Source organism: Guyanagaster necrorhizus (assembly GCF_019112545.1).
Source record: "Guyanagaster necrorhizus MCA 3950 unplaced genomic scaffold BT62scaffold_10, whole genome shotgun sequence".
In the NCBI taxonomy this organism is placed as follows: domain Eukaryota; kingdom Fungi; phylum Basidiomycota; class Agaricomycetes; order Agaricales; family Physalacriaceae; genus Guyanagaster; species Guyanagaster necrorhizus.
In genome coordinates, this window is record NW_025064889.1 from 1,166,309 (window position 1) to 1,181,661 (window position 15,353).

The window sequence follows — 15,353 nt, forward strand, 5'->3', positions numbered from 1 at the left end:
GGAATATAAAACAGTCAGATACAATAAACTCCCCCCATTCATGACGGTAACGGTGGCACAGGAGGATGTCGTTGCGAAGGCCTCTTCAACCTCCGCTGCTCCATCTCCTTGGCCCGTTGCTCTTGTTCGGCTTGCATCTGTGACATGATCTGGAGCTGCTGGGCGATAAACTCTGAAGTACCCGGTCTATCGGCCAACGCATGTTATCAGTAAAACTCAGCGCAGCGCAACGACAATCGCACCTCATTCGTAAGATCTGCATAATCGTCTCCCCACTCGACACCTCCTTCTCTTGCCGCTTTTCCTTCTTCCGTTCTTTTATCGTCCCAAGATTTCTTTGAGAATAAACACTCTTCGCTCGTCTTTTCATCGTAGGACTCGAGCTCAGGCTCTGTTGCATCATCCGTACACATTCCTCCATCAACGCGTCCCTGTGGCGCAACAAATCATCAGAAACCAAGCCCTTGGCGGTAATCCGACTTACGTATGCCAATCATAGTATAACCGTACGGAAACGACATCTCGGTACTTTTGGTTTTGAAGTACCTCCAATGGAACAGGTCCTTCACCTCCAGCATAAAAGTAATCGCGCAGGAACTACCAAAAATTGGTCAAAACACACAACACGAGAACAACAAAAAAAAGTCACCTTCAGCCACTTGAAGACAATATCAACCTCCTTATCGCTAAGAGGCTTCATGTCGCTTGACACGTCAGATAGCGGCGGAATGAGCAGGCCCTCGATGACATTCAGGATCTCCTTCCAAACACGCGTCATGACCTTCTCCTTCGCCGTATCACTCAGATACGTATTGAGCGTCTGCAGATTCGCATCAAAGTAGTCGAACAGAGGCAATATAGCCTGTTCAATCTCCACATCCGTCAGTTCCTCCGGTCTCACTCGGGGCTTCTCAGCTTGAGGCAGAGGTATCTGCACATCGCTCCCAGCGGTCCCAATCGCTGACCGGTACAGCGCCGTGACATTACCCAGAGCACGGTTGTAATCCAAGCCAAGGTTACCACCTTTGATCAGCGTCTTCACCACGCTCCGTGAAAGACATTGTCGGATGAATGGTGACATCTGCAGCGATATCAGCCAGCAATCACGAATCACACAGCAGAACTGACCTTATCGATGAAGATGCGAAGCATATCCGCCTCAGCCCGTTTTAAAGAACGGAATGCACGCCCAAAGTAAAACTGTATATCGTCCTTCTCGCCCTCCATGCTAACTCGGACGAGTACTCGTCCTTGACTATCCAAGTCCATCCAAAGGTCGTGCGCCAAAAAGTCTCCGAACCGCCGGGGATCGAGACACAAATACGCTCGTCCAACAGTGTCATGCTTCCCCACCAACGCACGATCCCGCACACTAACCATCAGCCACAAAGGCTTGTCCACAGATATATCAAACGTCTCGTCCCCTACAAAGCAATCAGCTTATCAGCACATGATATTAAAGTAGCAGAAAAGACTCACAACGCGGATTCGTCGTCTCATAAATCGTCCGTGTCTTCGCTAGCCGATTGCCAGCCTCGTCACTCAGCGTAATGAAAGTATCAAGCTTTGACGTAGGGCTCGAATCCACCGGAACAAGACCCTCCGCAATCACAACCTTGATCGTAAACAAAAATCGTTCCCGTTCCACCTTTTCAGGCACCGGGGGAGCACTGTTCGTGATAACCTCAGCAAGCTTATCCGCCTCCATCTGGTTGTACATATTGTCCAACAATCGCCGGGCAGCCTCGACGTTGTTCAACTTGACACACGATTGCGGTAGGAAGTTGAAAGGCTCAACCTTCTTCTCTCCTGTGATGGCAAGCTGTCGCGCCTTCTCCAGCCAAGCTGAAGATTTTTGAGGTTGCAGGTAGTCAGTAGGGCGTGGGAACATCTCTGCCAAAAAGAGACCCTCCACGCTTCGGCAGTACTGTTCAACGGCTTTCGAAACAGTCTAAAAGCAAATAATTATCACCGTTGTAAAGCATCCCAATAAATGGGTACCTTGGATAGTGCCGTAAAGAACCGCGCACCCTGATATTCATTTTCCCACTCCAAATCTTGTAGGAAGTTTATCGGGCTTCGTAGGGAATCAAACAGGTCGACGATCGAAGAACTATGTCCTTCTGCATCTTCAGCTTCGAACTGTACAGAACCTGGTTAAAACACAAAGTCGAAACTAAATAGGAACAGGTATACCTTATCCGCAGCGATTGCCTAGTCGCGGATAGTTAAGTAACGCGCATCACAAACAATCCACTATCAACTTACCGCTTCAACCCAATTCCCAGTTTTGCTATCGGTATTCAAGAGCCACTGCCGCACATAGGGCTCAAAGAATGTGTTCATGTCGAACTCTATATGACCCCTATATATCCTTTCTTAGTTGAGTTGTGAAAAATGCCACGTGTTGCACGTACGATGGACAGAACGCAGCAAACATTCCTAGAAGCGTCTTTGTCCGCCGATACAATGCAAAGATGTCTTGTATCGGAACGTCCGGCGTCGGCCCATTCATTGACGACTCGAACAGTCGCTTCTGAGAATTGTTCAAGTCTGCGATGAAATGCGGTATTTGTACTTCAACCATCAACGATACCAAATCGAGTTGCCTACAGTAGTATTTAGATCCATCGTTACAAGCTGGAAGCAACGCACCCTAATATAGGCTCAGGAAATCGTTTATCCAAAAGCTTAGCCGACTTCTCAATCTCATCTGTCATCAATAACAATGGAAGTGCACGGTTGACCCCGGGCGCAGAAGTCAACTCGTGCATCTTCGCTTCGTAGAACTCACCAGCCACTTGTCGTATCCGATCCTGAACGTCAGACAACCGTGCGTTGATATCCACATCAAACCGTTCGAGCAATCCGCTATCTCGGACGTGTTCTAGCACGGACAGATATGGCTCTATGTCCGATGGCTTGAGCTTCACTAGATCGTCCATGGCATGGTACAGTGATGACAAGAAAATGTTGAACAGGTTCCCATAGACACTCGATAGATATTCGGTCTAATAGAAAAGGTTACCACGGCTAACATGTGCATTAGGAAGAGAAAGGAGCCTTACGTCCTGCGTGGGCCATTTTTCCAGGTCCAAATCACTTATAGCTTTTGCAATGTTCTGCAGACCTTCCGGTATACACTCTAACGGAACATCGCCGCGCTCGTAGAACTGCCGGACCAAATCAAGGAAACACGCTGCTCGATAAGAATGTCCAATCCGCCACCGGACTGCACATTCGTTCAAAAGATCGATATGCAGTGCAGAAAGGATGCCTAGAGAGACTTCATCGTTATCGTCCACCTCAGGACTGAGCATAACCTCCAGATCTGCTATTAGGCAGATCTCCAGCAGCCTCTTGTAAAAGCGCTTCGGATTGGGAGGAATATACGTAAAGTGGTGGCCAACCTGGATATCATCGTCGTCTATGTCGGTTGCTTCTCCATTGAAGTCTCCATTGTTGAGCGCGCCATATAAAGAGCGTCGGCTGCTTATCGAAGGTGTCCGAGATGCAGCAGAAGGGGTATCCAGGGGTGCATATACAGATCCAGGTCGCCTTGTGGGCGGTGAAACGTCTGACGGGGTTGACTTTGCAAGCTCTGGGTTGTATTGGACCATGGCTACCATCATCTGCTGTAGGTGGGTGGTCTCCAACGTCTTCCAATGCTGCCAGGCGGCATCTGTGTCGAAATCCTCTCTTCGACCAGGAAAAGGGACTCCGGCATTGATGTTCTTGAGACATGTCTAAAATAGATCTCGACTATAAGGGATGTGACCGTTAAGACCTAAGTGAACGCACCTTGAGGTCCGTAAGGGCAGCTTTATCGGTACATATGCTCTTTATCTGATCAATCTCCTGCTGTACTGCAGACTCCGATACTTTAAAGAGGCCGGCAACAACGAGGACTAACTCCATGTCTGCTATATTGCTACTGACCGACAGCGATGATGTTGAATCACGATCCCGAGAGGTCGACGACGAATCGTATCCAGAGTCGTTCGCCGACTGAGCCGGGGCGAGCTTGGCAGTATACATATCCAGTCGTGAGAGCAACTCTGGTGTTACATGACTCAGATTTCTGAGGCACTCCCGGAGCAATTTGATGAAAAGGGCGATTTGATTGTTTAGTTCCAGCTTCCAGCCTTCGCCAGCAAGGGTTGGCTCCTTCTTGAGAATTCCGGTAGCATGCGTGGCGAACATGAGGATAAGCTCCTCGATTTTGCGGTTTTCCTTCATTTGACGCTTGAAGCTGTCGACCATGAACATTCCGTAGAACTTGGCCATTGTTCTCCGTACGAGCTGGTCAGAATAGCTGGGTCATTGGCTCAGTATTTTGATGAGCATGAGAAGCAAGGATACACACCCAGCGTCCTTCCCCATTGCAATGTCCTGCAGTTTCTGCTCCAACACTTTTAACAGCTTCTCTGGAAACTTGACACTCTTTGGCCCATCCCGGGTGTCCTTGAATATATCGCCTATGGAAAAGTTGGATAATGCAGAAAGTCTTGATATGTGTTCGCGCTCCTTGGATTCAGGAGTCACATTGCTGGTTGTTTCGGTTGTCTTGGGGATCAAAAGATAACTCAAGAATCTGAAGGCCAGTGAATATCGGTCTTCGAAGATACGGAGAACGGGACCCACGATACACGTAAAACATAACTTGGAAGCAAAAATCAGGTTCGGGACTGCAAAAGAGAAAAGGCGTACTTGAATAGCTCATCATCCGTGACCCGATACTTGGATAATCGCTTCTCATGCGCGTAGCTGTTTTGACTGCGCCTTGACATTAGCAACAGATAAGGGGACCAGATGAAGTAGATTAGAGGGAATTCCGATGTAAATTCTCGCGAACAACACTGGAAATGCTACAGTTTGTCCAGGACTGTATAAGGGCGGGTGGGATTGCACATGCAACTAGCTGACCCGCTTGAGGTGATGATCGCATGGCCCCGCTGACAAATAGCAGCAAACTTTACCGTCCCAGTTTGGAAACAGCTGCGGTACCTCAAGGCTGTCCCGACATTTGCTCGCATTCGGTTCACACACAGCTTTCTAACGTGATTCTATGCGCGCGAACTTGGATACTTAGAACCTGAGGATTCGATGGGGCTTCCATGACATTCTTAGTAACCCTCCATGCCGAAGTCTGGCCTTACATGTTTACCGAAGATCAAAATGCGGTCTCGACAGCGATAATATTTCCCGTGTCTATCATTTCCTCATCATTTATCCCACCAACTATGCTTACCGGTTTTTCAAGTAAACATCCTGTTCACTTCTATGATTCCGGCGATGTACCATGTTGTCTTCAAGATACAGCCACTTCTACAGCAGAAGCCGACCTTTGTATAGGGGACGCAAGAGTTCTCATTTCCTCAGACAGCTATATTCAATGACCAGAGTACAGTTTTGCGCGTCAATAATGAACATGGAGCCTTGTGCACACACCCCTCTACAACACATCCAACCCGCCGCTGGAATGCGCGCATTCAAGTTGCTGCTTGAATACGTATTAATGGTCACTAATGTTATTGACTCCATATTTACTACAACAGATGCGCCATCCAGATTGACGGCCACGGTAGGATCCTCCAGACTCTTCATCAGCAGCAAAATACATCGCCAATAAGTCAAGAATTATAAAGCCTATTCCCTTCCTTCTCAGGCTTCATACTCATACAACAGGCAATAGTATAGATTCTGCATGCACGGTACATCTATTTTACAAATATGTTCGAATGGAATATTTCAAGTCAGCACTCAGCTTCAGCCCTGACCTAACTCAGTCTTTCCACAGCGGTTTAACAGCCGCCCAGATAATCTCCCTTGCATGCTCCAGCTCGCCACAAAGCTGTCCATCGGCGATGCTATCCAAAAGTCCCCTTTTCTCCCACCTCTGTTTTTTGAATGCTTCGTACATCCTCTCCAACATATCCCAATACCTCTCATTGCCCAGCGATTCTTCTGCCACCGCAAAGAATTTACTAATCTTCTTCTTGGTGATATCTCTAGGCCCCAACGTCGACACATCCGTCAACACCGGCCAGGGAACATCCTCAAAAGTCAACGGCTTCCTCTGGCGCGAGAACGAAGTCTCCTCAAACTCTTCTAAGCATCTCTGAGCCCGTACAATGGCCTTTTTGTCGGACCAAACATTTCTATGCCTGCTTTCCTTTTCCCTTTCTCGCTGGAGCGTGGTAAGGTCACTCTGGAGCGAAGCTATGCTCACCAGAAGGCGGCTGTTCTCGATATCCTTATTTCTTGACTGAGTGCGCAATGCCCTGACCTCGTCAGACAGCTTCTTGGTTTCATCAAAACCCATGGAAAGGTTTTTCCGCGTCACCACGGCTTTGGCGCGCAACGTCTTTACCTCCTTCTCCGCCACTTCCTTCACCTTCATAGCCACATCCAGTTTCGCCTCCAAATCAAGCCTACGGGTCTCTAGGCCGACAGCTGTGGCCCCACATGTCTTGTTCTTCTCTTTGAGCTCGTCGACCTTTGCATGCAGGACTTTGACCAAGCTATCCTTCGCTGCCGTCTTCAAATCGCAGCGAGCCATCTTATCTTCCAACTCCTTCCTCCTGGCCTCAAAGTTATTCTTCTCCCTGTTCCACTTTTCTGATTCAAGCCTCATGGCATCTCGCTCTGCAACGAGCACCTCCGTTTGACGATCCCTCTCTAAAAGCGACTTTCGTAGTTGGTCGATCTCGCAGGTCATCTCACAGCACTTGGATACATCCATCTGGCGTTTCCCCTCGGAGGCCATCAGTTGCCGGTCCTTGACCCCAAGCAAATCCTCAAGCTCTTTATTCCTCTGTTCGAGATCACCCAGCTTTAAATCCCTGGCATCCAGATCCGTCTTCATGTCGTCGATGGTCCGTTTGAGTTCATCAGATTCCTCGATATAGTCCTGGTTTCGGGAAGCCAGGTCCAGCTCAATTTCACCGACTCGGCGGCGCAGGCTCGCAGATTGCGTAATTTCGTTCTCCAGCTCAGTCTTATAGCACTCTGATTGCTTATGCTCTTCATCTGCATGGCTCTGCGCGAGCGAGAGCTGCTCACGGAGAGCGTTTAGCGATTCAGATGCTTGAGAATCCGCAGTTTGTCGTAGCATCCTTTCACGCCTTAAGTCACGAACATGAGCTTGCAGGTCCTCGACTTTCCTGATAAGCTCGAGTTCACGCGTAGAACCAGATGGCTATGTCCATTGGCATTAATAAGAGATGAATAGTGTAGGCTAGGAACGTACATGTGGAACCTGGTCAGGATTTGACGGCATATCGTAATAACTCGTATTTGCTCCCTCGTTGGCAATGGACGAAAATGCAGGACTATGTATAGCTTGCAAAGCTGTAACGGCTTTGAAAATGAACAAATAAGTGGTTATGCGCAAGGAGAACTTTCGAAAACATTACCTTGTTCTGCTTTGGCAAACCTGATCATGATCGTAGAGGAAAGATTGATCCTGCCAGAGAAAAGAGATGTCAGTCTAATCCGGATAACATCGCGACTGAATCGACGCTTACCCTTTCAACTCGCCGAACTGCAGCCAGATTGATTAAATGTGAGGAAATGTATTTGCCGAAGGTAGAGATTGAACCGTACCATTCGCAGGTGTTGCAGCAGCTTCAGAATCCAAGGTCTGATATGGGAGCCTGAGAAAGCAAGAGTGTTCTAGGTGCATGTGGATTAAGCATCAGCAGCGTCGGCAGATACAGTGTACAGATCTATCACCTCTATTTTCAGAGATATTAGGCAAGGATCATTAGGTTCCCTTTGCCCCTCCACAAGCTTCGCTTTGTCACGGGGATGAGAAGGGTGGTGAGCGGCGGAGGGATCATCGGCACGATATTTGACGATATTCCATCGTGAGTCAGGGTAGTCCATTGATGTAATCGTTGTTGTCAGAGGACGCTCGATGCTGTTCACTTGGTAGTAAGCGATCCGACCGCGTGTTCGGGCCGGAGCTCCGGGCATGGAGAAAAAGTCTTACCATTTCAAAATTTCACGCTCCGATTCCAAATATCGGCATTCACTTTTAGTTCCCTTGGCCCCCTTTCAATCGTTGAGCGCGCTGCGCTACAGCCACTTCCCAAATAAAAGAAATGATCCCCGCTGTTTTCTCATCGTGTGCCAGTATCAGAGACACAGGACATAAAACAAATTCTTTGCACTGAATCCTCAGCGTATATTTTATTCATAAACATTTACTTTCATGTATATGAAATAATTAGAACGTCTAATTATAGTGGTATTGGATATAAGTATCATCTACCAAATTACAACTCATCTCGTATCTCTTCCGGCGCCTGTAACGGCGCTTGCTGTTCGTCCGTCCGTGGTATTGTCTCCTCATCCTTGACTTCCTCCTTTACCGTCGCCTCCACCTTCTCGGCTGTCGGCGTCACCGTCTTTCTCGGCTTCGACACCTTCCTCTTCCACAATTTTTGCAAATGCTGCTCTAGCATCTTCGCCCTTGCCTTCATCTCCGTCGTCTCAATCACTGGATCCTGGTTCAGTTTGACCGATTTTTGTTTCTCCACCCACGTGTTCAGCCACGTCTCATGCTCCTTCAGCGTCTTCTCTAGCGCATCTAGTTCTTCCTTAGTCCATTTTGACGGAAGGTCTTCCTCCGCTTCCCTTGTGAGGTTCTGCCTCGCCTCTGCGAGGAACAGTCGGGTGCTCCAGTTCCACATCTGGCTGTTGTTTAGCGCTTGAGGGAAGTTGGCGATTTCAGTATAGCGATGCATAATAGGTCTCTCGAGGGTCCTAAAATAGTAAACGTGTCAGCGAAGCTACAAAAACAGAAACACAACGCGTACTCTAAAGCTATACGCTTGTCCAAGAACTGCGACGTTTCGGAGACATCACCCTTATCGTGAAGCCAAGTTATTGTCTCCTGTAGTTTCTCTGCAATAGCGGCACGCTCAGACTCCTGCGAGCACTCCTTGAACGGCGTATCGCGGTTCTCAGGATCAAGGAGGTCTCGTAACTTGTACAAGTAGCTCTCTAGTGTGTTCCTGGCCTCCTCTTTGCGATTCTTTGCAGCCTCATCCATATCGAGTTCTCTTAATCTAGAAGAGTAGATAGTTAGTTCCATAGACACAATAAGAGGCGCGACCGAACCTTCGACGAGCCACCCGCTTCTCTTCAACAGTCATCGGAGGTATAGATGTGAAATGCACAGTCAGGTTCAAAGGAATGGTCGTCAAGTCCTTCAGATCCACTTTCTCAGCCTTCGCTTCTGATGATGCCGATGCGGAAGGCGCAGCGTCAGACGCAGAGGAAGCATCTGCGGCATCCTCTGTCTTTTTCTCATCGTCGGATGACGAAGATGAGCTACCGCCTCCGAAAAGACCTTTCAGCTTGCCTGTACGATGGAATCATTTAAATCTGATCTTTTAATTGCAAAACCTTGACATACCTGCAATAGACTCGTCCTTTATTTCCCCAAAAGCCACTGCTTCGGTAACGGAAACGAATCCAGATTCAGAGAGCATCAGGGTAGCCTTAACCACAGGATCAATGGCGCCACGCTCAGTAAGATTACCAATAGCATCAGCAACGCCCGACACCTCTACCTCCAGTATGCGATTGGGAAAGCCTCTATGCAAATCTTGAAAAATAGTCACGAACTCACTAAGAGGAGTAACTTACGGAACAAGTTGAGTCTTATAATCCAAGAATATATCGAAATCTTCCTTCCGCTTCAGGTTCAGCGTCTTCTTAGAACCCGTCTTGGACCCGGCAGGGAAGATAGTGGTAGAAATACTACGAGGTTTGGCATTGGAAGATGCCGGTGCGGAGAAATAGGATGCCTGTATATCGTTGAGGCCAATATCCTGGACCTTGATATTCTTCGTCTTGAATTGACGACTGAGGCTGGCGCCATGAAGACCGGCACCCAATACGGCAGCCTCATCAGCATTGACGTTGAGAGCAATCTTGTCACTAAGAGGGTGATTAGCAACCAGAGCAGCAGAGGACAACGACGGAGACATACTCCCCGACAGCGGCTTTCACGGCAGCCTGGATCATGGGCGTACGCGTGCTACCTCCCGTCAATATAACAGACGTTATGTCATTTAGACTAAGCCCAGCATTTGCTAACGCGTCGTGGATGGGCTGGATGTATTTTCCCTTCAAGTCCGCACAAGCAGTCTCGAACGACGCTCTAGTGACTTTTGTCCGGAAGTCGATATCAAAGGCTACACTCTCCACAGATGCAACAGCCTCGGTATTCGCGCTGAGGATGGCCTTGACGCGACTCGCCTCCTTCCACAGCTTCGCCATGCCCCGCTTGTCCTGGCGTATGTCCTTCTTATGTTTGTTAACAAACTCATCTACCAGCAGTTCCCTTAGCCGGCGATCCAACTCTGTACCACCAATTGTGCGGTCATAACCCACACCTGCGACAACAATGTGGGTCGCCGGTGTATCGCTCTTCGATGATGAATCCGTACTGAACGACACCACGGTAGCGCGAACAGACGATGCACCAGCATCGTAGATGATATGGTATTCCTGCTTGGGAAAGGTACGCGTCATGGCGTAATTCACCGCCACGGCTGTTCCGTCATTGATGAGGGCAAGGGTGCGCAGGCCGGATATCTCGATGGCGTCCGCAACTGCGTCACGTTCGAACTGAGTGTAATAGGGCGGGACGGTAACAATAACGTCGGAGACTTTTTCCTCGCCTAGCGTTTCAGCCAGAGATTTGATGTAAGAGAACTGCATAGCGATGAGCTCTTCGACGCTCCATTCAGTGCCATCGCTCTGCCGGAGGGCGACGGTCCTGCGCGACGTTTCGACAAGGTCAGCGGAGGAGATGGTTGTGTAGTAGGAAACTACATCAGACTGGAATGGTACGGCTTGGAGAAATTTTAACGAGGAGAATGAATCGGAAGGAAACCGCGATGCCTGGCAAAAGTTAGGAATAAAGAATTGCAGGCATCGAAGGTATTGCGCACCAGATTAAAGGCATCTGTGCTGAATAATCTGTCGTTATTCTTCCACGCCACGACCGACTGTATCTTTCTCTTTGAGTCCTTGTTCAGTAACACGTCGAACGGCAGCCCTGGCTTCATCAACGACGCCTTGATCCAATCCGTGCCATAGTCGATGGCAAGTACAGACCCGAACGCCGATGGAAGAAGAGAAAACACAGAAATAAGATACCAGACGTATAATGTACGCATTTCGAAAGCTAGTAGAATGGAAAGATGAGCATGAGCTCTGTCGTGGAGGTTCGTTAACGAATCCGAAAATGGCAGTCGCCACGTATTGAGCGAAACCTCCAAGTTGGGACGAATACGGATCCTTCGGGCCGGAGTCACCCTTGCGGTCGACCATAAGCACCAGGTGTTTGGACGCGATATAGGCTCAAAATCCAACTTTCATGAGTAAGGGGAAGTGTTTTGTTACGGAAGAGCATCTTGAAGGCCAGAAGGCTCAGTTTCAAAATCTTTTACATACGTTCTGAAGGTCTGCAGAACTCTTTATCTTCCACCGGAATAGCAGGGGATCAGAAACCTGGCGCTGTTTACCAGGACCAGAAATCAGGCGATGATGGAGGCAGGAATGATCTGATGTAGAAGAGGTGAGCAAGACTTTCCTTGCTAGTATGTACTGCTGGTAACACAAACTTTTGAAGACTTCATCACCTCAGAACGGCCCAGCAAAGAAAGTTTTCTTGTACCCCAAACGTTTGAAGACGTTGCCGGGAGCTAGTAGAAGACAGCAGAAGAAGGACGCGAAAGCGACGGAACATGGGATGAGCGTTATGTTTCTTCCTTTATCCCGCAGCTGACGTTGGTATGTATGTAAAATGATATCGAGCCTTCATATATCCTCCCATGGCATCAACCTCTGGTGTTCGTTTAATACCGACATCCCTGTATTGACGAGTATTTATTACAACTGCAACACGAATTTCTCTCGTGGTGGCGACGCGTTGCATATAATACAACGGCTTAATGTTGTTTCGACGTTTGCTGCTACGAGTCGTTCCACGGCCCGATACTTTTACCTGACGTTTTTCCCTCTTTCCCCCGTCTCCCCGGTTTAGCCCGTATTTGTTATTCCTACCGTATATATATAAGCCAGTACGCGTAGTGTAACTAGAGGTTTCCGCAATTGACCAAGCCTTTACGCCTGTCAGCGACTGCGCGAGCCTTTCGTGAGAGAAGTGACTTTCACCACCCTCTCATTTGCTTATCTTTCAGACCTAATCCAGAACTTTCCTTCATCTAGATAGTCACGCAAGAGAAATAAAAACTTTTCATATCGTCAAATACAGTGGGGTACATTTGGATTTCCTTCCTACAATATTGCCTTTTCTTTACGCCAATACTGCAGCCACTTCTTCACATTTTCATCACCCAATTGTGGGAAACTCGCCTCACGAATCAATCCCGTCGAAAGATGAGGCACCCCAAACGCCTCTCTGTTCTTCCATCCTAGCGTCTCAGCATTCCCTTTGTAGTACGGAAGGACACGCTTTGCCAGCAATGTTGTCGGGTCCAATGACGAACTCTCTAGAACTTGTAGCCAATGGTCATAGGAAATGAGTTTAACGGCTAGTTCATGTGAAACGACTCGAGCTAAACTGACTTCGGGTGCACGAGATACATGACGGGGCCAGCAAATCCACATAGTCGACAATAGCATGCGCTGCCATGTGCACTGGTACCCTAGATACGAGCTAATAAACGGTAAACAAAATAGAGGTATAGAATGGACAGGAAGTACACACGAACCTTATCGTCATTGGGCAAGTAACCGAGCACCATAGAACTCTGGATCATCGACGGAATCCACTCTTTCGCGTTCCAAGTCCCTTTAGGTCCTCCAGTGAGCTGGCCTACTCGAACAACGAGGTAGCGTAAGCCAGGAGCCAAGCGCAACAACTCCTGCGAAACCCATTTAGACTCGCCACGTCCCATTCCCTTCGCAACTTCTGCGTCAACGTGGGTTTCGGCTAATGGCCGGTCCTCATCGGCGCCTAGAAAAAGTAAGACAATGCCCATGAGTATGAAAGCAGATGAATGACTGACTCTGGAAAACAGCAATAGAGCTTGTGTAGGTAAGTCGAGCTCGCGAGGTCAGGGCTAGATCAATCACGTTGCGCAAGCCCCGGACATTAGCCTCGAAGGAAGATAGTCCTAAATTGAAATCCACCCGCCACGCTTGAACAAAGTCAGACAGATCCGACTTAGTCAAAAGGAATAACATATTATCTTACCGTTGTGAATGATATGCGTCACGGAGCCTATGATCTGAACGAAGGCGGAAAGGTAAATACTTATTCAAGCCCCCAAAGTCAATGGTTCGCACCTCGACAAGAACTTGGGGTTTCGCCGATAAATCAGCTTCTAGCATAGTGACCTTCTCCATGCTAAAATCTATCCCATGACGGGAAACGCGTGCAGCTGCCTCTCATCGACGGACGCGTCTCCAAGTCTGTTCACGGCATAGATATATTGGGCGTTCTCGTCCAAGACCAAGTCGGCTAAAATGTGAGATCCGAAGGCTCCAGTGGTGCCGGTAATGAGCACGACTTTCCTATTCCTTGCATCGGATTTATTTTTGGGGATAATCACAAAGTCCTTTGAGTACTTGTCGACCATGGCTTGCATTGCATCTACCGGGGAGCCTGAACCAACGTGAATATGCTTTCCTTGAGCCACTTAGGCCAGGAACATTGCCAATTGAGCTATACCTGGGTACGTATAGACGAAGTTATCTGCAGTTTGACGGATATCAAGTTCGGCTGAATCCTGGAGAGCACGAAGGAGGATGTTTCGAATCCACGTCGCTTGTAAACTATCGATGTTAGTTCAGGTACCTCGATAAGTATGTGGTCCGTACCTATCGCAGCCATGCTGGAAAAGATCGTCGTTGTCGGAAATCGAGTGAGAAAGGACCTGTAAAACAACGGTACCAACGAATTCCTCCGTGGATGCATCGTTCCATTCCGAAGGCGGGGGGATATTAGTTTGTGTGCTCTCTGCCACAGTCTCATAAGCAGCTAAGATCTCATTGCTATAGCCTGTAAGAATAACCTGTCGCCTGGGTACAGCGCACACATCATTACTTTGCTTGCATTAAATGAATAGATCATACCGCGCAGTATTCGTTGCCGTATAGGTAAAAGGCTTTGTTGGCTTTGCCACGATAACCATCTACAACCATTTAGCAGTGGAGCCCATGCTCAGATGACTTGTGAGCTTGCCTCTTTAAATAGACGGGAATGTTGCGGTGCGAATTCGTTCATCCTTTTTACTGTGGGCCTACAGTAAGAGTTAGCAGCGGCTGGTTCCTCCAGGATGCGAAAAAAAAGTCACCATATCTGAATCCGGAAATGAGCGAGGGTGGTCTCGTCGGCAGGATCGAATGCGAATTGAGGTTTTGGTTCAACAAGAATTTGTTGCAGGCAGGTTACTTTTACGCAGTGGATAATAGGCCAGACTGAGTACGATGGTCAATTGCTTAAAGGCAATTGACCGTCGACTCAGGACAAAACTGTCTATGCTTATATAAGGTTGACATCAGGTACTTGTGTCGTCCCGCAACACTCCCCCTTGACACAATACTTCTCAGAGCTCAAGACCCAACAGCCTGATCATGTGAGTCATCTTCTCCTTCCCTAAGGCCTTTGTGAAGATGTCAGCAGGCATGTCTTCTGTGCGAAGATGTTCAATGTGTATGTGCTCCCGCTCAACCTCGTCTCGTAACCAGTAGAAGCAGAGGTCAAGATGTTTGACATGACCGTGATGATCAGGATTGCGAGCGACAGAGAGAGCAGACTGGTTGTCAATCAGCAGTGGGGATGGCGACAGATGATGGAAGCCAAATTCTGTGAACAGGTTTCACAGCCACAGAATTTCCTGTCCAGCAGAGACGGCAGCCACATATTCGGCCTCTGTGGTTGATAAGGTTACTATAGATTGTAGCTGGCTCATCCAGCTGACTGCACCTGTGCCCGTCTTGACAACATATCCTGAGGTTGAGTGCCCATTGTCTGGGTTTCCACTATGATCTGCATCTGTGTATGTTTTGAACAGATCTGGGTTTGTGGCATCAGGTGAATATGTCAATTTTAGGTCCATTGTTCCCTTTATGTATCTGAGAAGGCATTTCAGGGCCTCCCAATGCCTCAATCCAGGTTTTTTGCTGAAACATGATAGGACACTGACTGCAAAAGCTATATCAGGATGAGTGGTGATGGCCAGATATGCTACAGAGCCAAGGATCTGGAGATATGGGATATGCCACATGGTTTCCCATTCCTCTGGAGTAGCAGGGGACATTGAGCTGGATAGCTTAGTGTGTGGATCAAGAGGAGTACT

General features: G+C 48.3%; 4 protein-coding genes across 4 annotated transcripts; all 4 read right to left on the reverse strand.

Annotated features, from left to right (window-relative positions):
• Positions 1-38: 38 nt before the first annotated feature.
• BT62DRAFT_919271 (uncharacterized protein) lies at positions 39-4,790 on the reverse strand (the record flags this gene model as incomplete). Its single annotated transcript, XM_043184147.1, has 15 exons — positions 39-186; positions 243-431; positions 485-597; positions 650-1,081; positions 1,129-1,424; positions 1,480-1,951; positions 2,002-2,142; positions 2,197-2,214; positions 2,269-2,365; positions 2,418-2,609; positions 2,656-3,011; positions 3,069-3,746; positions 3,802-4,315; positions 4,367-4,594; positions 4,711-4,790. 15 exons carry the CDS (start codon positions 4,788-4,790, stop codon positions 39-41), a joined length of 3,954 nt encoding a protein of 1,317 aa, XP_043040879.1.
• A 798-nt stretch (positions 4,791-5,588) lies between these two features.
• On the reverse strand, positions 5,589-7,958 carry BT62DRAFT_931218 (uncharacterized protein). The gene is made up of 6 exons (XM_043186086.1): positions 7,738-7,958; positions 7,609-7,677; positions 7,530-7,546; positions 7,419-7,468; positions 7,253-7,362; positions 5,589-7,201 (listed from the first exon to the last, which is right to left on the reverse strand). The coding sequence occupies exons 1-6, from the start codon at positions 7,888-7,890 to the stop codon at positions 5,786-5,788; spliced, it is 1,815 nt and encodes a 604-aa protein (XP_043040880.1). The 5' UTR covers positions 7,891-7,958; the 3' UTR covers positions 5,589-5,785.
• A 218-nt stretch (positions 7,959-8,176) lies between these two features.
• On the reverse strand, positions 8,177-11,276 carry BT62DRAFT_986642 (actin-like ATPase domain-containing protein). Its single transcript, XM_043190011.1, has 7 exons — positions 10,974-11,276; positions 10,007-10,923; positions 9,661-9,954; positions 9,428-9,609; positions 9,130-9,373; positions 8,826-9,077; positions 8,177-8,772 (listed from the first exon to the last, which is right to left on the reverse strand). Exons 1-7 carry the CDS (start codon positions 11,199-11,201, stop codon positions 8,283-8,285), a joined length of 2,607 nt encoding a protein of 868 aa, XP_043040881.1. The 5' UTR covers positions 11,202-11,276; the 3' UTR covers positions 8,177-8,282.
• A 1,048-nt stretch (positions 11,277-12,324) lies between these two features.
• Positions 12,325-14,523, reverse strand: BT62DRAFT_993623 (NAD(P)-binding protein; the record flags this gene model as incomplete). Its single annotated transcript, XM_043190421.1, is given in 12 exon segments — positions 12,325-12,614; positions 12,634-12,706; positions 12,762-13,006; positions 13,059-13,190; positions 13,247-13,280; positions 13,339-13,399; positions 13,453-13,657; positions 13,724-13,827; positions 13,873-14,073; positions 14,128-14,186; positions 14,237-14,294; positions 14,349-14,523. 11 exon segments carry the CDS (start codon positions 14,276-14,278, stop codon positions 12,325-12,327), a joined length of 1,446 nt encoding a protein of 481 aa, XP_043040882.1. The 5' UTR covers positions 14,279-14,294; positions 14,349-14,523.
• Positions 14,524-15,353: the final 830 nt, after the last annotated feature.

Coding starts and splice junctions, on each gene's coding strand:
- BT62DRAFT_931218 (XM_043186086.1), bottom strand. CDS start 7,890: ATGGACTACCCTGACTCACGATGGAATATCGTCAAATATCGTGCCGAT. Junction 7,678..7,737: donor TAATATCTCTGAAAATAGAG/GTGATAGATCTG, acceptor ACATGCACCTAG/AACACTCTTGCTTTCTCAGG. Junction 7,363..7,418: donor GTTTGCCAAAGCAGAACAAG/GTAATGTTTTCG, acceptor TCATTTTCAAAG/CCGTTACAGCTTTGCAAGCT.
- BT62DRAFT_986642 (XM_043190011.1), bottom strand. CDS start 11,201: ATGCGTACATTATACGTCTGGTATCTTATTTCTGTGTTTTCTCTTCTT. Junction 9,610..9,660: donor TATAAGACTCAACTTGTTCC/GTAAGTTACTCC, acceptor AGATTTGCATAG/AGGCTTTCCCAATCGCATAC. Junction 9,374..9,427: donor AAAGGACGAGTCTATTGCAG/GTATGTCAAGGT, acceptor TCCATCGTACAG/GCAAGCTGAAAGGTCTTTTC.